We start from the raw sequence: 20,482 nt of genomic DNA, 5'->3' as shown, positions 1-20,482 counted from the left end.
TATTCATTAGGCGGGATTTCGTCGCGGGTGGGGCTGTGAGGAGAGTTTCGGTGTAGCCGGTTTGTTGGCACCCGGGCAGGCGGTTACAACGCTTCTCACGGGATGAATCGCGGGTGAAATAACACCGGACTGGATCAAACAAATCACCAGAACCGGAGAAATACAGTGAGTATGAGTTTATAGATCATATAATCGTGTTAACGCTGCCAATGCAAGATTGTTGGTCTTAACAATGTAGCAGTTTAACTGTGATGTTGACGCGAGTTTTCTGAAGCTGTTGTGTAAACTATGCGTCAGTACATTAATAACCACATTAATAACCAACGAATCTTCCAGAATCACAGCGGGTCAGATAAACACGCAGTGATTTAATCACGTTTCAAAGGCTTGTTTGTGGGTTTGTTAGTGGAGGGAATGAATCGTAAATAAAGCAGCTCGTTCAAAGAGGAGCGCGAGCGCATGCGCACATCGGCACACTTCCGGTTAATGGTGAGGTTTTTAATATATTAAAGGTGCAGTGAACTGGCCGTTTTTATTGTTTTATACTATTGTCTGATGTCTACTTATGACGTTCGCGTGGTGTTTACATTCGAAAACGTCAGAATCAATAAGTAATAGGCTATTTTCTACCCTGGTTTTGAGGCCGGCTGGAGAAACGCTTTGTTTTTAAGGGCGGGCCGCATAGAAGACTTGGAAGTAAACGCCCACTGCTCTGATTGGATAGCAGCTTGCGTAGTTGACTTAGCTGGAGCCTTCTGTGAATTTGTTTAGACACGTAACGTTATGTAACGTGATTTTACTCAAATTTACGGACTTATTTCCCGGATGTGATGGCAAGGCTTTGCGTATAGTTTGTATAGTCTATAGTTGTGTTTAGTGTTATATGACCGTACATGTCAGCATTTAAGACCCGCGTACCGGACAGAAGATCACCGTTATCGCGGGTCTCAAATGTTACAGTTTTCAAGATAAATAAACAAACGGTAGACTCCCGTCCAAAATGACCCAGCACCAGAAACACTTCAAAACAGCCTCCATTATTCACAAACGGTGGATAAAACCTTGAAAAATGATATATGAGCCCGCCAAATCACAGAGACGCCGATTACAATTATTACAAATGACCAGAGGTCCCCAGGTAATACTATCAGGGCATGTCAAGCAATAGTGACACATAGTACAAATATGTTTTACTCACGTAAGATTGCTGCGCCATTCCTATCGGATCCAATATTGACGGCACAGCACTGCTTTTCATTTGAGTCTCTCCGCAAAGACTTGTTCAAGGAATCCTCTGAGAAATGAAGCGAACAAACGCTCAATGTTTTCCCCACGTGAGCTGGAACGTCTTTAAAAATGAACTTCAAGCACGCATTCCTACTGTGGGAATCCGAAGGAAGCTTATGCAGCTACTGTGTTCTTTCACAACCAGACACTGCACAATATTTTGCGATCTTTAACGACATGATGCTTACACTCGCTCTATCTTGTTCCGCGCAGCTTGTGTTCAGTACTGTCAATGCGCGAACCAGTGGGCGGGGCTAGAGAAGTAGTCGTTGATATTCTTCTGTGGAGGCGGTGTTCAACCTAGATGGGTGCATTCCAGAACCTGCCGTTCGCTGAGCCTCCTGTCAATAACAGTTGTTATTTCAGTAACAAGGGCGTTTTCAGGTGTGACACTTCCAGGATGTTCGCTTGAATACGATTCCCTCTTATATAACAAAAGCTCGGGTTAAAATTGTGGTGCTAGTTCACTGCACCTTTAAAGCGGCCCTAACACGCGGTTTCGGCCAATCTCATATTAATCTTGAGTACCTATAGAGTAGTATTGCATACTTCGTATCTTCGAAGAGTCTTTAGTTTGATCACATTTATAAAAGACAGATACAGCTGTAGGATTATTTCCGAAAGCATACGGCGCGTGCGGGGGTAGGCTGAACTAAAGCAGGTGCGCACCCATTGCCAACAAAACACAGACATCAGTTTCACTCACCGCATGCGGTTCATGTCCGGCATCTTTTAGCGCTGGGACGGCTCCATATATCAGTTTCAAACCATCTCCAAATCCAGCGTTATATCCACCGTTTATAGAACATTCATCACCCAAATGCAGTGAACAAACAAACACCTGAACTTCACTCTCTCTCTCTCTCCTGCACACAAGTGAAAGTGACGTCTGCGCATGCTCCTTCTCCTGCTCTCCTTGCTGCCACGTGGGCGTGCCGTGTGCTTTCCGGGGAATTGTCCAATAAGGGACTAAGAAAAATTGTTACGAAACAGTTTTATATGTTCGAAAAAAACTTTCCGAAACCTGTAGGATCGCTGGGGGAGTGTATCGAGCACAGAAATACTACGTAATATGCCCAACTCGTTTTTTGACAAGTTGACCATGTTCAGCATGAGAAGACAGCACATTTAACATCGTAAAGAAGTCAGAATGCATGACACACCGTTGCAGCACCCCTTTAAATAAGAACAAACTAACAAATGTAAGGATATATGAAAGATCAAACATTTTATGGCGGAGTGAAATTAAATATTTAAGTAAACAAATTGAAATAACTTTTTACCTCAAGTCTTTAGTTCCCAAATGAAATAAAAAATGACAATGCCTATTTTTCATGAAATATTGCAGCGTTTATTTTAAATAGTTTATCATTGTGGGTCTTGTTCTTTTTAAAATTCGTGTGCCCTCATAATCTTCAGTTAAAATCTGAAAATGCACTTTCGTCCTTTAGTGACTATCCATCTTAAATGACATAAGTTAGACGGCTTGGGCGGAGCATCCGTTAACTCCTCCCCTTCAACTGTCACTCTGCTGCCAGTTCCATTTCAAAACGCAGCAGCTGTTTTTATACATCCAATCAAATCGCAAAGAAAGTCGAAAGCCACGGCAACTTTTTTTTCCTCTTTCAAAATTCCATTTCACTCGGAAATGCGTCAAAATACGGAAGTAAAAACGATCGCAACTTCCAGTTCACAGGGACTTTAAAAGGATTGTTCACATTTTGACTTTGCTTCAACCCATTTCTTTACATCCTAAGTAAAAGTAAAAGTTATCAAAAAGTAAAAGAAAAATTCAATGATACTGTGGAATGCACAGGTTTTTAAAAAGATCAAGAGTTTTTAAAGTTCTCTTTTTGATAGTACACGTGTACAAAAGTGTTTTCAATTCAACTAAGATAACTTGATGTGTATAAGCAACTTCTTGTATTAAAGTGTTTTACTTTTGATTTGATGTATGCCAGTTAGGCCTGTGCAATTAATCGAAAATGAATCGTAATCGGCAGTTTTGCCCTTCAACAATTACAAAAACAAAATAATCGAGGTAAACGATTATTGTGCCGCATTCCATTTTGCAAGGATCCTCTCTTTTCTTGTGGTATCCACAGCGCACAGTTTTCGTTTATAGTGGTTCAACTGTGCTATTTTCTTTACATTTATTTTTCAGTTGAATTCACATATTAAAAGGCAAGCTTTTACATTTTTCCATGTTGTTTCAAACGTTAAGGAGTAATCGTGTTAAATAATCGGGATCTCAATAGTGGGCAAAATAATCGTGATTATGATTTTTGTCATAATCGAGCAGCCCTAATGCCAGTTTATACCAAAGGTGTTACATATGAATACAAAATGACTATAATACATTTTGGTTTATAGAGGTCATAATTCACAATCATCGTTTATAAATGATGTTTAAAAGCAACATGCAATCACTGCTAGAACACAACTAAACAACCGTTCTCATGAATTAAACATGCTCTTTATTTGGCCTAACAGATCATTTACATTTTTATATTTCATTTGTGTTTATTTGTATGTACATGCATGTGTGATGATGTGTTTGTTAATGATTGAATTAGTGACAGATAAAGTAACGTGTTTGGTTGGAGAGTTCACCTCTGTCCTATAGTGAGTTTGAGCAGAAAGAACAGCGTGTTCACGCTCACTGGTGTTCATTTCCATTCAAACAAATCTTCTTGAGCCACTGAGACTCAAGCTCAGATTAACAAACACACAACTACACAATGAACCTTCGCGGATCAGAAACTCTCGACTTTCACAGAGAACAAGTTCACGTGTGACCTCTGACACGGAACCATCAGTGGCTTCATGTGTGTTCGTGTAGGTAAGGGTTCGCTCTCTGGAGGTTTTTTGCCGTGTCACCGTTGCGAGGTTCAGTGATCTCATGAGACGCTGGCACAGAGAGGCTTTCCATAAAAACTCACTTCAGAAAGAGAAGCACGTGAGACATGAGGGAGAGAAGACGAGGTGAGAACGACTCTTTTGTTCTGTGTATAATGAACGTGACAAACACTGTAAGATTGTAAGAGCTCAAAGAAGGATTCTGTAGGGATGATTATCTGCAAACGAAATCCTGATTTTATCTAATGATCCGCTGTTTCAGTTATGTAGTGACCAGGAGAAAGATCCATGAGATCATGTGACGAAGCCGTGGTTACATAAAGACGTCTGTGATTGTGTGGATGAAGTACAGTGTTGTGTGTGTGTGTGTGTGTGTGTGTAATGAAGCGTGTTGTAATGATTCATACGGCTCATTAAACGTCGTGTTGAGTATTTCACGAGTGTCTCCGACAGGTCTGGTGTTGTTGTGTTTTATTAGTGTACAGTACGACTAATGTAGTGTAGGGCTGTGCAATTAATTGAAAATGAATCGTCATCGTCAATTTTGGCCTTCAACAATCACAAAAACAAAATATTCGAGGTAAATCGATTATTGTGCCGCATTTCATTTTCCATTTTTCTTGTGGTATGAATCCACAGCGCACGCCTTTCCTTTACTCTGGTTCAGCTGTGCTATTTCTTTACATTTATTTTGCCATTGAATTCACAGATTAAAAGCCAAGTTATTTATTTTTCTATGTTGTTTTAAAAGTTGACGAGTAATCGTGTTAAATAATCGGGATCTCAATGTTGGCCAAAATAAATTGTTGTCATATCGAGCAGCCCTAATGTAGTGTACATTTATGACATGAAATGGGCGCTCAAGATATTTACATGTTTGTGGTTTGATGAAGAGATTTTTCACTGCAGGTTGCAGAATGATTTAAAGTGTCACGTTAGAAGCGTTTAGATGCTGTAAGGGTTCGTTGACAAGAAGAGATGGAGCAGATATCAGAGAACCTCTCGAGCCGGGCACACAGATCACGTGTCTGTCAATCATGAGCTCATTCAGTACACCAGATCGGACAAACAGGTCAAAAGAAGAAAAGATCAGACGTTGAAAAGAGGTTTTTACGTGTATTTAGGTATCGGTTTAAAATGAATATTTGTCGGAATAAGCCTGACTTTTGTCTTTGCATTCTCTCAGTCTTTCACATCGCTGTTGGTAACTTTGTCATTTCTGAGCTTTGTTTCTGGACTGAAGTATTTTAGCGTGCGACGTTGATCACCAGAGAGACTCTTTATGGCTTTTCATTCGGTGTTTCTGTATATCTTCAGATTTTGAAATCCACATGATTTCTGTGTCAACAGCGAGCCGTGACTCCTCCACACAGGACCCCGTTCCCGGCGTCTCCATGTTCTCCTCCATCGGCAGCACGGGCCCTGACCCCCGCTTCCGCTTCAGATGGCGGGCCATTACAGTGGTGACCCTGCTGACCCTGGGTCTGCTCTTTTACCTGCACCAAGCACTTACAGACTCCAGCGACTACAGCTCAGGCAGCAGATCCGGCCGGGAGGTGTATCGCGGCATGGCGGCCGCCGAATCCGTGGGGTCCGGTTACAATGACACGTACCCGCTCAGCCCCCCGGAACACACGGCTGACGGGATCCGCTACCGGATCGGAGTGATCGCCGATCTGGACACGAACTCTCACAGCAGGAAGAACAACACGTGGTTCAGTTACCTGAAGCGAGGACACCTGCTGGTGTCTGACAGCGGTGACAGGGTGTCTGTGGAGTGGGACGCAGACAGGGTGGTCCTGGAAAGTCATCTGTCAGAGAAGGGGCGGGGCATGGAGCTGTCCGAGCTGGTGACTTTTAACGGTCACCTGTACAGTGTAGATGACCGGACGGGTGTGGTGTACCGTATAGAGGGTGATCGGGCCGTGCCGTGGGTCATACTGCCTGACGGAGATGGCAGCGTTTCTAAAGGTACCGAAGGACTGTATCAACAACCTCGTTATAAATGAACTTGTACTGTTATATTTTTGCCATTTTCTTTATTTGCTTTCGTGATTTTTATTTATTTTTTACATTGCTATATAAATATGAGTTGTTTTTGTTTCAGTTTTCGTGAACTTTTTATATAGTTCCAGCTGATCATTTTATGTTTCGGTCATGTTTTATGTGATCCAAATACTGTCCGAACAATGCATTCCCAGCTAGGTGTTGACCATGCTCGAAATATGTCTCAGTATTTTTGTGATCATTTTGATTCTTGTCAGGTTTTAAAGCGGAGTGGATGGCTGTGAAAGACGAGCGTCTGTATGTCGGTGGCCTTGGGAAGGAATGGACGACCATCACCGGCGAGTTTGTCAACAATAATCCCGAGTGGGTGAAGGTGATCGGTTTCCATGGAGACGTGGAACATGAGAATTGGGTGCCGCATTATAATGCGCTCAAAAGGGCAGCTGGGATCAACCCGCCGGGTGAGTTCGTTTCTGTGGGAGGAGCCACTGGAGTTTGCTGTGTGCTGATTGGGACGTACATTGACATTTTTTTATTATTATTAAAATAGTTTTTCTCGTTTTCGTCTCAGGTTATCTTATCCACGAATCGGCCGCCTGGAGCGAGCGGCTGCAGCGCTGGTTCTTTCTCCCACGCCGCGCGAGTTCCGAGCGTTACGAGGAGACGGCGGACGAGCGCCGCGGCACGAACCTCATGCTGAGATGCTCCTCCGACTTCAGTCAGATCTCCGTGTCCCGCGTCGGCCCTTTAAATCTCACCCTCGGATTTTCCTCCTTCAAATTCGTCCCGGACACAGATGATCAGATCATAGTAGCGCTGAAATCAGAGGAGGACGCGGGGCGGATCGCCACCTACATCACCGCCTTCACACTGGACGGCCGGGTCCTGCTGGCCGAAACTAAAATCGGAGACGTCAAATATGAGGGTCTGGAGTTTATATAGACTGAGAGTGAATGTTGCAGGTGCAAATTAATAAAATGATTGTTCGTGGCTGTTGTCGAGCAGTCTGACCCGAGCAGACACCTGTTACCCATGATGCCGTGAGCAAAAGGGAAGAAATGAAATCATTGCTAGTATATATTGATGGACAGGACATTAATAGTGTGCTATATATAGAGGGACGTCTCGATGCGTGACGTCACATGTTGAAGATTTTACTACAGGATCTCAGGGAACTACATGCAATAATCGAGTCTCTAACCCAAACATGTGCATTGGAAAATGCAACAAGTGTCTTAATTTAAAAAAAAATCAACCATTTGTTGTCTATAATGCAAAACCTCTAAATATATTTATGATATTTTACTGTCTGGTTTTAGGGTTTTGTAGTGTATGAACTACACTGGAGAATTTTATATGATTTAATGTCATTGATTTCTGACATTAATGAAAAGATCATACTTTGTCTCAGGCATGCATATTCAATTAAATATGCAAATAAAGACCTAATATTCAAGAAATGTCTATGTCGCTCAGATGTTTTGTTATATATTTTTATTTAATACAGATTTTAAAATCCTAACGAGTGACAGTCACAGTTTAACGCAAAGATCAAACACTCTAGAAATATTTTACATCATTAAATTAACATGATTAGAATTGACTGGAAGTTTAATCATTTAAATGCAGACGATGTCATAGTTTAGTTCCCACAACGACCAGGTTGGCCGGAAGCCCGTCGACTCGGAGCACCTGGAAGAAGTTGAGTGTCTTGAGGAAGTCCATCATTCTTCTGTCACTGGACCTGAACTCCAAGTAAACCCCTTGAGAACCTGTGACACAGATACTGATCAAAAACTGTTCTGTTCTGTTTGCTGTTATTGATCCTGTGCGTTGTTAAACTCACCGCTCTCTCTCAGCGATGACAACACTTGTCCAATCAGACGCTTCGCTAACGTTGGGTCAGGAACCTTCGGGTGGATCTGAACGCTCATGACGGATGGGAAATCACGCAGCATCGCTTCTGGATACTTGAAGAAAGGAAACAGACGCGAAGGTTAAAAACAGGAGCTGTGTGTGTCCAGTAATTCACGTGTGAGAGTTCAGTACCTGAGCTTTAGTCATGACAGATTTGGCATCGGCGAGAGCAAACACGTAACCACAGAGCCCAGCCTCATCCTCTAGAATCACATTACAGTTTGAGCTGGACGGCACGAGACCCTCCACCAGCCTGACACCAAAACACACATCATCACAGATGCATCAGGAGCAGAACTACATTTAAAAGCAGAACATTCAGATCGAGACACTCGCCTGTCTCCAATCAGCTCCACGGTGTGTTGTGTTTCAGCATTCATTTCTTTAAAGAGCTTCATCACCGCCGGCTGTAACACACACACTTATCATTGACACTCAGTGGCACGGTCACGCTGTGATGTTAACATGTGCAGTGTGTGTGACCTGATCTTCAGCAGTACTCGGGCGGATGGTGTACACGCGTGTTGCAGGAGGAGTGCGGAACAGATCTCTGTTGCCATGACACGGCAACATTCTCTAAACGACACATGAGAAACACATCCATCATGAGGAAGTGAGGAGGTCACTGATTTCAGGTCAGTGTTTAAATGTACCTGGAACTCTCCAGAAAGACCTCCTCTGAAACCCCACGGCTCCGGATCATCATTTATGATCATGCACGGGTGAGGGGTTCCACCTCCTGGAGATAGCGTTTATTATGTGTATCAGAGACTTTTATTAAGTTTGATGTCTAGAGAGTGCGTGAATGTACCCAGTGTTTTGACGAAGGCTCTGGCCAGAGATACTCCGCTCTTGATGTCACAGATGTAGTTGTAGAGGTCGTAGAGGATCCGTCTGTTTGGGACGTTTGACAGTCTGTTGAACATCTGAACGACAGCGGCACACATGTCATCAAACTTCTCGGCTCTCTGACGCCACTCGTTCACCTGCCGGAAGACACAAGCACGCAAAGATTCACCAGACCGCATGCTTTCATTCCAATCGTAAACTCGACATCGTCTCTCTCCGACCTCTTCACATTCGGATGTGACGGCACCGGTCGTGGCGGCGGCGCTGTTGCTGCGGAGCCAGTGGAGTTGGTTCAGCATGGCGACGGCGGTCGGGCCGTGTTCATACGGCAGATAGAAGAGCTCCGAGAGCAGGGTGAGATCCTCCAGCGTCAGGGGTTCGGCCGTGTACAGCGGGTTGTCTTTGGGTCCGGGAACGTGCCCGTCCGTCTGCATGGGTTCTTCATCGGACGCCTCTCGTTTAGAGCGAGCGCCGCGGGATCGAGAGTCTGCAGATGACAGACGCTGAGATTCGGAGCCGGTCACAGACGCAGAAATCGCACAAGAGTTCGGTTCTTACCGTCGGGGGAATCTGCTCTGCCGAACTCCAGCAGCCATTCAGTGAGCGCCAGCTGCAAAGCCTCATGGGGGTCGTAGTCGGAACTTTGATCTTCACCATCTGTGGATCAATATATCAGATATCAATGAATGGCCGATGAGGTCATGACGCAGATATTGAGATACGTGCATCACTTCGTTACCCATGGAGACATCTTTCTGTCCGGGGCTGGACTTGCACCAGGTGGCCAGCGTGTGAACCGCAACAAAATTGGGCTCAAATTCACAGTTGGGGTTTGTGAGAACTCCTCTGAGTTTAGGGATCAGTTCTGCTGGCCGGTTCTTGAAGGGTCCCAGAAAGAGTCTCTGTGGGTCGTAATCATTGGCGTGAATGTTGTCCCAAATCACCGGCGGTCTCTTGAGCACAGCAGACACCTCCTCGACGGACGCCACACTGATGTCATTCGACACGACCTTTGGACCTGACGAGAATGAAACATCCAATCGAGCACAATGAAGAACCGAAAATAAATGGATGTAATGGGTCGTATGTTTCGATTGAAATTTAAACAACGCATGTGACACAGTTTTCAATCGTGTCATACTTCCATCTTAAGGGAATAGTTTAGCCCAAAACGAAAGGTTTGTCAAAACCCTGATGTTAAAGTTGTTTTGGGTTTACAAAATAATAACAAAATCTTCATTTGTGCATGAATGTTTAATTCTCAGCGTGATGTTTATGTGTCTGTCAGTAGATGATGTCACCTGTCCAGAGGATGTTGACTCCTGGATGGAGTTTCTCTCCGACCGTGTTTAAATACTTGGACAGTTGGACACTAGGAGTGCAGAACGCAGCGCAGTAATCTACAGAAACAAGAGACATGATGTGATGAGAGTTGATGTCTGACGTGCAGAATGTGTTGTGAGGTGTAAACGTACCGGTGGGACAGAAGAGGAAGATCTGCGGCTCCTCCAGGTGCTGAAACACTTCATTGGTGACGGACACTTGAGCATCGGCGAATGAGCTGAAAGCTTCTTTATCTGCCCCACACATTTCTGTCTCGATGTCGTCAAACAGCAGCGCGAACGAGCGACAGCCGAACTCACTCACCTGCTCGTGAAAAACACACATGTGATGGAAATAAAATCACAACGAGAGAGTTTCTACACTTCAATCTGACTGATGTCAGACAGACACCTGGCTCAGTTTTCTCTTCAGCGCTGCCACCTCTTTAGGGTTCGAGAAGGTGATGTCCAGACCCGGAGAGATGGCATAAATGAACTCAACCCCATGCTCCTTAGCAGCGCAGATGAGAGCCATCAGTTGATCTGAAAGACACGATAAAAGAGTCATGAGATGACATTTACATTGAGTCATTTAGCAGACGCTTTTATCCAAAGCCACTTACAGATGAGGGAAACAATGGAAGCAATTGGAACAACATAAGGACAACAAAAAGCAGAAGTGCAAAAAAAAAGAAAATTGGTCTCATATAGCCCAACACAAGGTTTTTTTTTGATGAAGATGAGAATCGTAAAGTGCGAGAGGGACTTTCACTCATGTCTCACCTGCTTCTTCCAGAGAATAAAGATCTCTCCAGTACATTCTGTGCTTATAATCATCTTTCGGGGCGTACAGATAAGTGTTCAATCCCCATTTCTGCTCCCTAGATATATGACGACAAACACACAGTATACGAGCGTGAGATAAACATCAGCACTTATCAGATAACACATGATGATAGATAGCTGATATCGGTCTTCAGGTTCTTTACCTCCTGAAGAGCTCCATCCTCTGGTTCATAGTCCACGGCCGGCCGTAAAACCCTAAAAACACAAAGGTCACTTTAAACAGAGCAAAATAAGCCGAGATGCTTTAACATAATGATCGTAAAATAGAAAACAAGAACCCATGCAATGAGATACCAGTATAACCAGTATATTGTGTATATGTTTCTCTTTTTTCTATCTCAATTTCTATCTTTATCTGTGATTCTCAATGTAAAGGTACTTTTTTGGCATGATTGCGTTTAGTTACAATACTGCCAAAGCATGACACATAAAATATGCAAAACCACAATAAAAACAAACAATAACCTGATAAATAAGGTGAATAAAATATAGAAATCTCTCTACATCTATCTTTGATCTACTTTACATGATCACATTAATTAATATATTATATTAAAATAACGATATCTTATATACGTGTGTACTTTCGTGCACTCACCCTCGACCACTCCGCTCAGGAACATCTTGGATTTCTCAGACATGACTCAAATGATGAATATGATGTGATCGATCAGATGACAGCTCGTCTTCAGCTCTGTGTCGATGACACTCCTCGATCGCCTGACAAACTGCTGTCTGGGTTAATGTTTATGTTTAGACTCTCTCCTTTTCCTTATTGTGCTCGTGTTCTAAGCGCGCACGCGCACTTCACTCCTGTCACTGAAGCCACGCCCACCAGCGCGAGCTCGTTTCTGCCGCCGCTTTGAGGAGTGAAGTGCTCGAGCGAGGTATGAAAGTGCTACACAACATTAAGACAATTACAAAACTACATAATTGAATGTCTTGAGTGTTTGGAAACACACTTAAAATGTTTGTATGTCACATAATAACACGACTGGAGCTCCTCATAGATTCATTTTTCTGAGGAAAAAGTGTGCGAGGTTCACACAGGTTTAATCATCACAGCGATCCACTAACATTACGAACACACTAACTTTATAGAAATATTGAATGCATATGCTGAAAAATACACGAACGACACGTATAAACAAATGTAACAATAATGAAGTTACAGAAAAATATAGATTATAGAAAATAATCAAGTACGAACCCAAAAATACATTTAGAAGTAAACTTGATTCAAAATTGTATTCGTTTAAGTATTTTTTTTTCATATTAATATATTAATTTATTGCCAGTTTGGTCCTTTATTAACTATAATATGTTTAGAAGTATAAATCGACTAATCACTTATGCAAAGCTATGATTTGTTAAAAAAAAGAGACTTCAGGCATGAATATGTAAAGCATTTTTATTCATGTAAAGTAACCTCATTCCAACCAGGACAGAGAAAAAAACGCTTTTGGTATCATTATAAAATACCCACACTATACACTTCATATATTTAAACCGATGAACAATACATGAGTTGAATTTTCTTCTATCACAATAATTCTTGTAATGTCATTCCATTCATATGTACATTAAAAGTCCTTCAACAGAAAGATTCGACTGTCAGGAGGTGAACTTTACTTCAGTTTAGTGAATTGAAGTGCTGGTGTTTCTGACAAAGAACACCTTTAAACATGTGTTCTACTGGAAACCAGTAATGAGATGTTCATCTGATCTGTATACCAGCAGACTCATCTCTTCAGCGGGTGAATCTCAGTTCTTCTCTTCTTCCTGTCACCTCCTGTTTCCTCTCTGAGCCTGTCTTAACAGCGTGTCAAAGTCCAGCGAGTCACTTGACGCCAGGTTAATGTCCCTGCTGGAATCTAAAGGACACACAGAGTATCAAAGTGAGACAGAACCGGTTAAATGCCTAAAAATAAAAATTCTGTCATTATTCACTCAGCTTCATGTCCTTTCAGACCTGTATTAATTACTTTCTTCCGATGAACACAGAGAAAGATATTTGGAAGAATGTTAGCAATTTTCAATTCTGTGACATCATTGACTGCCATAGTAGGAACAATTAAATGGTAGTCAAAGGTGCCCCAGAACTGTTTGTGTTCCTAAATTCTTCAAAATATTTCATTTGGTGTTCAACACAACAAAAAAGATAATACATTTTTTTTCATACTATGGTAGAACACAGTCCCAGAACTGAAAATGGCTAACATTCTTCCAAATATCTTTCTCTGTGTTTAACAGAACAAATAAATGTATACGGGTTTGAGTAAATGATGACAGAATTTTCATTTTTGAGTGAACTGTCTCTTTAAGCACATCCTATAATAACTCGAACAACCAACCTAAATCTGCGTAGTCAGACTTGCAGAACTGTCGCCGACCGCCGAAGCAGATGTCGAACGGACGCTCATCCGCACGCCTCAGTCTGCTTCCGTTCTCGATGGCTGCGAAAGCGTCGTCTGTATTGTAATACGTGACAAAACCGAAGTTATCTCTGAAAGGACACGAGAGAAGAATCGTGAGACAGTAACGTCAACATTCGCTTCATATGAGCAAAGCCGAAGCTCACACAGTTTGTATCGTAGTAAACCTTACCCATGACTCCTGATGTGGACTGTGCTATCCTCAACCTTCCCAAAGAGTGAAAATCTTTCTTTAAGGTCAGAGGGCAGCATACTTGCACGGATTCCACCCACGTACACCACCCTGCGCTCCTCCTGGACATAAAACAGAGTCATGAGCAACTAACATCATAAGATAACAGAGGTGAATGTTTGGACACCTACGATAGCTTTCTGTTGACAGATTTTATGAGCCTCTTCCTGTCTGTGGTGGCGGTTCAACTCCCTCGATCTATGAAGACACCCAATGACATTATCACATTCAGTGAAGAAGATAAACTGGAGTCAATCCATTTAGGTTGCGCTCACACTGACCTTTGCCATCTGCATCGATCCTCGTTCCAATCCCTGTCAGGCGACCGGGACCCAGAACCCGAGCGACATAAAGATCGGGATCTGGTACGGTGTCGTCCACGCTTGCGTGGAGGAGAGTGAGAAGGCGACCGTGAACTAGAGCGTGAGGAGGAGCTGCTCCCAGAATGCCTGAGCCGATACCTGAAAATAATCCATGATATTAACAATCATTTAAATGTTTTTTCTGGGCTTTATCGTCCAGCTCATACTTCTGTGGGGTGACGACTTATATTGACCTCTTTCTAGCTGGCGAGCGAGACCTGGAACGAGAAGACGACGATGAGGATGAAGAACAAGATGAGCAAGACGATCTTGAACTGGAGTTCGAGCACCGGTATCGGTCACTGTAACCCCGCCTCCTCGTCCTGCCCCGGTCCTGAGGGCTGGGAGACCGCGAGGAAAACTGTAAGGACTCAAAGGCATCCGTCCTGCAGGGGGAGAGGTCTGGAGACAGCAGAACCGATCCAGACAGACGCTCCGTCCTGTCGTCTAATCGAGCCTTCCACGGCACACGTGTATCGGCGTGTGAGGTGCTGCAGTAATCGTGATCTATACACGCTCGATTTGGGCTCAGCGGGGGAGTGAAGGAGGGCAACGGAGGCTTTGAGTGAGTTTTACTGGGCGGTAGAGGACGAGGGTCAATAATCTGAATGGTTTTACTGGGTGACGGCTTCATCGATTCATGTTTCGTCCCTTTGACTGGTAACAGTGGCTTACATGTCTGATGTGGAGGCGTCGCTGGTGGTGTCAAACCTACAGGAAAATACATCAATGCAAATCATTTATTCTCAGAAACTTAAAACGAGACAGTTCAGCCAAAAATGAGAATTCTGTCATTGTTTATTCACTCTCACGTCACGTCAAACCTGTTTGAGTTTCTTTCTCCTGCAGAACACAAAAGAAGAGGTTTTGAAGAATGTTGATCATCGAACAACGCTGAACTCCAAACTGAGCACAAAACCACTGTGACATTTCTCAAAATATCTTCTGTTGTGTTCCACGGAAGAAAGACTCGCACACAGATTTACAACCACATGAGAGAGAATACATGATGAGAGAACTTGATTTTTTAGTTGAGCTGTCTGTTTACTGGCATGTTTTTAAAACTTACCTGCGGTACTTCCGAGGTCCATCAGCCGGTTGTGAGGTGACCACTGATCCTGACACTGGTCTGTGGATGTCATCTGGCCTTCACACGCTGCAGAGAGAGGCAACACTCTTTATACGGTTTCTCTCAATTGAGGGAGGGATGCGTGATCAATTATCGGCCATATCGGTATCAGCCGATAAATGGTCATATTTTTAATGTTGTCGGTATCAGCCGATAATACAATTTAGGCCGATATATTACAGCCGATAAATAATTTCCTCTGGTTAAACTTCTTCAGCTGCACGCTGCTCACAGTTAAACTACAGTACAATACAGTATCTCATTCTCTTACTGCTGTTAGCAAAACATTGTTGATGTAGATTCAGTATTTATGAATGTGTAAATTATAGGAACAAAAACCCATTGTTTGAATCAGACTGCTGTCTGAAAGCTGTCTGTCTGGAGACCTGTAAGACACGTGGCTATTAACAACACTTCTCTGGGTTGCTCTGGAAGAACATCTATCATTTGTTTATTACATAAAAAATACACCAGAAAAGTTTGAAGGTTAAAGAACCGTTAACTAGTGTAAAGTAGGCTTGGTACATGATTTTCAGGGGAACAAAAAAGAGAGCTAATGGTTATCTTGTTTTCTGCTGTCATTGTTTTCAAATAAAAGCAGTTTTTCAGTTGTTTCTGTGCCTTTTTGTTTTGTTTCAGGGAATTTTATATTAATATTTAGGCCATATATCGGTTATCGGCTTCCAATGTTAAAGAATTATCGGTTATTGTTATCGGCCAAAATGTACACATCCCTAGTTCTTACCTTGTGTTTCAAACTGCTCCAGAAGGCTGGTCAAGTCTGTGGCTTCTATTCCTGTAGAACACAACACAACCTTAGAACACAAAACACACACACCACATGGTGACAAAACTATAAACTCACCGATTTCTCCAGCTGTCGTCTGGATGGGTTGTCCTTCTACTTTTCTGACTTTTTGAGGTGAAGACATTTTGGGTTTCGACCCTGACGTGATCGTCACAGGTTCGAGGTCAGGATGTCGAGCATCATCACAAGAAGAACAAACATCAGGTTTTGATGCAAGAGAGTGTGAATTCAGCGGTTGTGATGTGTCGTGTGTTGCTGGATGTGTTTGGGGTTTTAGATGGACCTGCTGGGTCTGAACCTCAGACGGGGCTGTGCTTGACTCTGGCTCGTGTTGTGTGGGCTTCAGGGTCACTACAGTGGGATTCGGTGGATCAACACAAATATTTGCACACCTCCTCTCTGCACTTTTGACTTTTGCAGCGTTTCTGCAGGAGGAACGTCTACCTTCGTTTGACCGGGCATCTGTTTCACTGTTCTCATCAGGAGGTGTTTTGAGAGTCACCTGTGGCAGGATGGGCAGAAGTTCGCTGGGAACGTCAGGAAGCGAGGGCCATTTGGTTCGATGGTCCATCCTTCTCTCATCCAGATGAAGTTGTGTTTTTTGTCTGAGGAGACGGTACTGCTGCAGACTGAGTGATTTGGGCTTTTGAGGGGAAGTGATGTCACACGTTCGCTCACTTTTAGAGGATAAGGTTTCCGGGTCGTCACATCCAAGACTGCAACGTTCATCCACACAGTCTTCCAAAGCTGATGGTCCGGGCGAATCATAATTCAACTCCTCGGGTGGAATCTCATAAACTAAAGTTAAATGCACAGCAAAACTCACTCTTTTCTTTGTTCGACTTGTGTCGCTCTTCATTACCAAAGCGCTGCGTTGTGGCATCTTATTAGCATTTCTGTGCAAAGATGTGACGTTGTTTTCTTCTGATACGGAGTTGAGATCAGAGTCTTTCCCTGAGAGTTCTGCAACGTTCTCGTCCTGTTCGTCATAACCTTCAACATCAACAAACACCTCCTCCTCCTCTGAGGACACGTGGACGTCCGTGTTCCTGATGTCTTCCTCCACGTGAGTCCTGAGGCAGTACGGGTGCATGTGTCTCACTAAATCTAAAAGAAACTCAAGTTCATCTTGAGGGAACATGGGGTCCGATTCCATCCGGAAGGTTCTTGCGGAGTGGCTCTTGGACTGTCTCAGGTTCTTCTCACCATCAGTACGCTGTGATGTGACAGTCTGGCGACGGGGCCGGAGCTGTCTGTCTGAAATGACAAGATCCTGGTGGAAAACACCAGACCAAACATTAATATTATAAACGATCAACACATGATAAGAATTCATCTCGCTGTCTTAAATCTCCTACAACTGTTGCTCATGTTTTACCCCATTTCAGCTTATTGCGATGAAATTCAACCCAGACAGAAACATCTAGTTTCATGAGAACAGTGATGTGTTGGGTGGAGCAGGAACTCTACAGAGAATACGGCACATTCATCTGCTCAGTAATGGGATCAAACAAAGGAAACTTACTTTTCCTGACTTTGACACCGGCGATTGTGAGATTTTGATGTCTGGAAACAACCGCTGCAGCAGGTTACACACAATCAACAGACATGAATATGATGTACTGTGAATTCATGTAAGTATCAGAGAACAGAGAATCGACATGAACACATCAGTAAACTAACCGTGTCGTCCGAACCCGTCTGATGTGAAAAAATGCCAGAGTCTGGCAGCGTGTCGAACGGTGATAACGTCTCAACATCCACACTGTCAAGAATCTCAGTCAGAGCAGAAAGCAACGACGCTTCGTTTTCCGCGTCCAACCGGCTGTACGCCTGAGAAAAAAAGCCATCAAATAAATGAAATCCACAGATTCACAAATACAGTCGTGACATGAAATACCTCTCCAGTCTTCTCCTGAAAGATGGACAGAATGGAAGGTTCCAGGCTTCCATCTGAGGTCTTTTCAACATCCAGCTCAAAGATGGGAAAATCACTCTTCCCAGATTCACCCTGTGGGAAAAAAAACAAAAACTTTTATCTCATCATCGCAGCTAAACAGTTTGGTGTATAAAAGGATGCTGATGTTAAATGATGCTCTTTAAACCATCAGGTGATAATAAAGGCTGGAATACACTACTGGATTAAAAAAAAACATCACACACTTGCAGACGTTTTGACAGTTCTCAGAGAAAAACAGGACATCACACACTACGCAATAAAATCTGCAGACTAGCGCAGCCGAGGACTTTCTGCAACAAGTCCAGACTGAAAATCTGGGCAAAAGTCTTGTAGTGTATTACAGTCTTAACACATTTTGTATGACTAATGATAGTGTCAATGGCTTCACTTCTTAAAGCAAAACATCTTTAGAAGAATACCACAGTAACTAAAATCTTTATAAGTCAAAATATAAAAAATAAATGAACTTAACTCACCGTTCATCATACAAGAGCAAAACTGTGGTTTAGTCATGGGTTTATTATAGCAAACAGATTAACATTTGTATAACCACAGTTTGGTCACTGCTGCAAACAGTCGTTTATTTGTGTGATGAATATTGTCTGGCTTGAATATTTAACTATTTCAAATATTGTAATGTGTCTACTTAAAATGAAATTGATCGTGTTTTAGTACACCACAAAGCTAACCAAACGATCGTCTGCCCCACACACGAGCACTCAAAGCCATTAAACTCGTGTTTTGATTTCATGAGGTTTTTAATACAGTAAAGATGAAAAAGACACGATTCTGTTTGTTCTTCAGTCACATGCACTGATGTTGAGTGCAGGCAGAATTACACGTGTGCGCGAGACACGTCCGCGACGTTGGAACTGGACAACCGGAAGCACGAGCTCGAGGAACACGATCCAGTTACACATTCATCCATTCACTCGCTCCCTCATTTGTTCATGTGTTATGCTTGAAATCCACTAGAAATATATCAAATGCAAGCAACAGACTGATATTTTATACGTTTACATGTAACGATGTCTAACTCTGATCTGAGCACAGACCTTCTTTTACCATTGCGACAATTTCTTTTTGACCCGGTATTATGTGTTTTTTTTGCTTATATAAATTGTTTGAATTTCATATTTAATCAAACAAATACCCGCAGTATATTTTCTAGCCGTTTACATGAAATCAGAACTAAGAAAACACATTTAAACAGCGCGTTATCGTCGATCACCTTACTTAATCATAATTGAGCTGTTGAGCACATTTAAAATCATTCGGTTGTCGAGATTTATAACTTCACATCCGCCTTGAGCACGCGCACACATCCACGTGTTCACAAACTGTGTGCTCAAACGGCACTTTCTCATCATCACAACACGTTCATTTAAACATCTGCACATACAGAAGAGTAAAAAATATAAGACCTGCGCATCCAGAGACGCGTCTGATTCGATATTTCCCGTAAACCGGCACTTTAAATCCTTCTGTTCAACGCCATGCGGCGGCGCCATTTTGGATCGAAGAGAAGAGTAGCGCACGAGGCGCCGGCTCAGTCACGTGGTGCGGCATTCCCGGGAAAATGACAGCTAGAAATGTAAAAACGGCCTTGCTCGCTGTTGCTAGGCGACCACTTACAGTTGTCTCAGACTGCTTTTACAGTGACGATTTATTCTGGTTAAATGGTGGTCAATTTGGGCAGGTCAGGTATATTTTTCTTTTACTGTAATAACTTTCATCGTAAGATACTCTGTCAAGTCTTGACCTATTTTGTATTATTAAGGAGCCATAGTACAGTATTAACACGATAGCATAATAGTTCACAGGAAAACATTTTTACAGCGAAAACAATATTGCCTTAAGGTTTATTCAACAGATTTTGATCCCTGAGATTTCCTGTTTGAGGCATAAACCTAACTGAATTATTTTAAAAGCAATATATTTTTTTTCTGTTTACAACTTTCAATATTTCTTGTCCTTATATATAAGCTTTATAGGACAAAAAGCACCTGTTTTTTTACTTCATTCCCTCTCTCTGTAAATGTGCTTCATTGGCAAAACATTCAGCTGGGCTGCATACAAATAGTGCAAGTATGTACAAAGGAAAAGCAAGATAATTATAGTAATGAAATAAAGTGTTTATGTATGTAGTGCAACATTAAAGTGGTTTATAATAAATGTAAATATATAAAAACAGAAATAGAGTATAGTTTAAAGGATAAATCTAGTTGTAAGTATCAGAATAAAGGGCTATAATAATATAATGTTGTGATCAGGTCAGGGCAGATTGATTGTTTTCTCTTGTGTTGTGACAGACAGCTAACACACAGCATCCTTGTGTTCTCCTGACACACACGCCACTTTCTCATCGTCTGACACACTTTCAGACGTCTGGTTTTCCATCAAACATCGTCCGTATGTGCGTGTGTTTTGTGCATTGTGTTAGGAAGTGGAGTTGTGTTGAGATGACAG

At 42.6% G+C, this 20,482-nt stretch overlaps 3 protein-coding genes across 3 annotated transcripts; 1 reads left to right on the top strand and 2 right to left on the bottom strand.

Moving 5' to 3' along the window:
* Positions 1–28: 28 nt before the first annotated feature.
* On the top strand, positions 29–7,607 carry cant1b (calcium activated nucleotidase 1b). Its single transcript, XM_057362310.1, has 4 exons — positions 29–165; positions 5,497–6,117; positions 6,411–6,614; positions 6,725–7,607. The coding sequence occupies exons 2-4, from the start codon at positions 5,541–5,543 to the stop codon at positions 7,093–7,095; spliced, it is 1,152 nt and encodes a 383-aa protein (XP_057218293.1). The 5' UTR covers positions 29–165; positions 5,497–5,540; the 3' UTR covers positions 7,096–7,607.
* A 30-nt stretch (positions 7,608–7,637) lies between these two features.
* On the bottom strand, positions 7,638–11,902 carry ogal (O-GlcNAcase like). The gene is made up of 16 exons (XM_057362309.1): positions 11,686–11,902; positions 11,231–11,282; positions 11,025–11,122; positions 10,654–10,784; positions 10,395–10,566; positions 10,221–10,319; positions 9,659–9,937; positions 9,478–9,576; positions 9,141–9,406; positions 8,882–9,056; positions 8,724–8,809; positions 8,554–8,646; positions 8,407–8,477; positions 8,203–8,323; positions 8,000–8,123; positions 7,638–7,925 (listed from the first exon to the last, which is right to left on the bottom strand). Exons 1-16 carry the CDS (start codon positions 11,726–11,728, stop codon positions 7,789–7,791), a joined length of 2,046 nt encoding a protein of 681 aa, XP_057218292.1. The 5' UTR covers positions 11,729–11,902; the 3' UTR covers positions 7,638–7,788.
* Positions 11,903–12,492: 590 nt separating this feature from the next.
* LOC130571589 (peroxisome proliferator-activated receptor gamma coactivator-related protein 1-like) lies at positions 12,493–19,558 on the bottom strand. Its single transcript, XM_057362692.1, has 13 exons — positions 19,438–19,558; positions 17,954–18,064; positions 17,737–17,886; positions 17,579–17,632; positions 16,111–17,326; positions 15,991–16,041; positions 15,186–15,272; positions 14,311–14,827; positions 14,036–14,215; positions 13,886–13,952; positions 13,695–13,816; positions 13,442–13,593; positions 12,493–12,961 (listed from the first exon to the last, which is right to left on the bottom strand). The coding sequence occupies exons 1-13, from the start codon at positions 19,522–19,524 to the stop codon at positions 12,873–12,875; spliced, it is 2,883 nt and encodes a 960-aa protein (XP_057218675.1). The 5' UTR covers positions 19,525–19,558; the 3' UTR covers positions 12,493–12,872.
* Between the last annotated feature and the right edge of the window lie 924 nt (positions 19,559–20,482).

The sequence above is a fragment of the Triplophysa rosa genome, linkage group LG20 (assembly GCF_024868665.1).
Source record: "Triplophysa rosa linkage group LG20, Trosa_1v2, whole genome shotgun sequence".
Classification (NCBI taxonomy): Eukaryota; Metazoa; Chordata; class Actinopteri; order Cypriniformes; family Nemacheilidae; genus Triplophysa; species Triplophysa rosa.
This window is presented reverse-complemented; position numbering and strand designations above follow the sequence as displayed.

Excerpts from the sequence above, each read along its gene's own strand:
- ogal (XM_057362309.1), bottom strand. The coding sequence starts at position 11,728 with ATGTCTGAGAAATCCAAGATGTTCCTGAGCGGAGTGGTCGAGG. Across the intron at positions 10,320-10,394 it reads CTTCCTCTTCTGTCCCACCG|ATTACTGCGCTGCGTTCTGC; the intron begins GTACGTTTACAC and ends TTGTTTCTGTAG. Across the intron at positions 9,577-9,658 it reads ACAGAAAGATGTCTCCATGG|ATGGTGAAGATCAAAGTTCC; the intron begins GTAACGAAGTGA and ends ATTGATCCACAG.
- cant1b (XM_057362310.1), top strand. The coding sequence starts at position 5,541 with ATGTTCTCCTCCATCGGCAGCACGGGCCCTGACCCCCGCTTCCGCTTC. Across the intron at positions 6,118-6,410 it reads AGATGGCAGCGTTTCTAAAG|GTTTTAAAGCGGAGTGGATG; the intron begins GTACCGAAGGAC and ends GATTCTTGTCAG. Across the intron at positions 6,615-6,724 it reads AGCTGGGATCAACCCGCCGG|GTTATCTTATCCACGAATCG; the intron begins GTGAGTTCGTTT and ends TTTTCGTCTCAG.
- LOC130571589 (XM_057362692.1), bottom strand. The coding sequence starts at position 19,524 with ATGGCGCCGCCGCATGGCGTTGAACAGAAGGATTTAAAGTGCCGGTTT. Across the intron at positions 14,828-15,185 it reads GGACCTCGGAAGTACCGCAG|GTTTGACACCACCAGCGACG; the intron begins GTAAGTTTTAAA and ends ATTTTCCTGTAG. Across the intron at positions 14,216-14,310 it reads CGCTCGCCAGCTAGAAAGAG|GTATCGGCTCAGGCATTCTG; the intron begins GTCAATATAAGT and ends GATTATTTTCAG.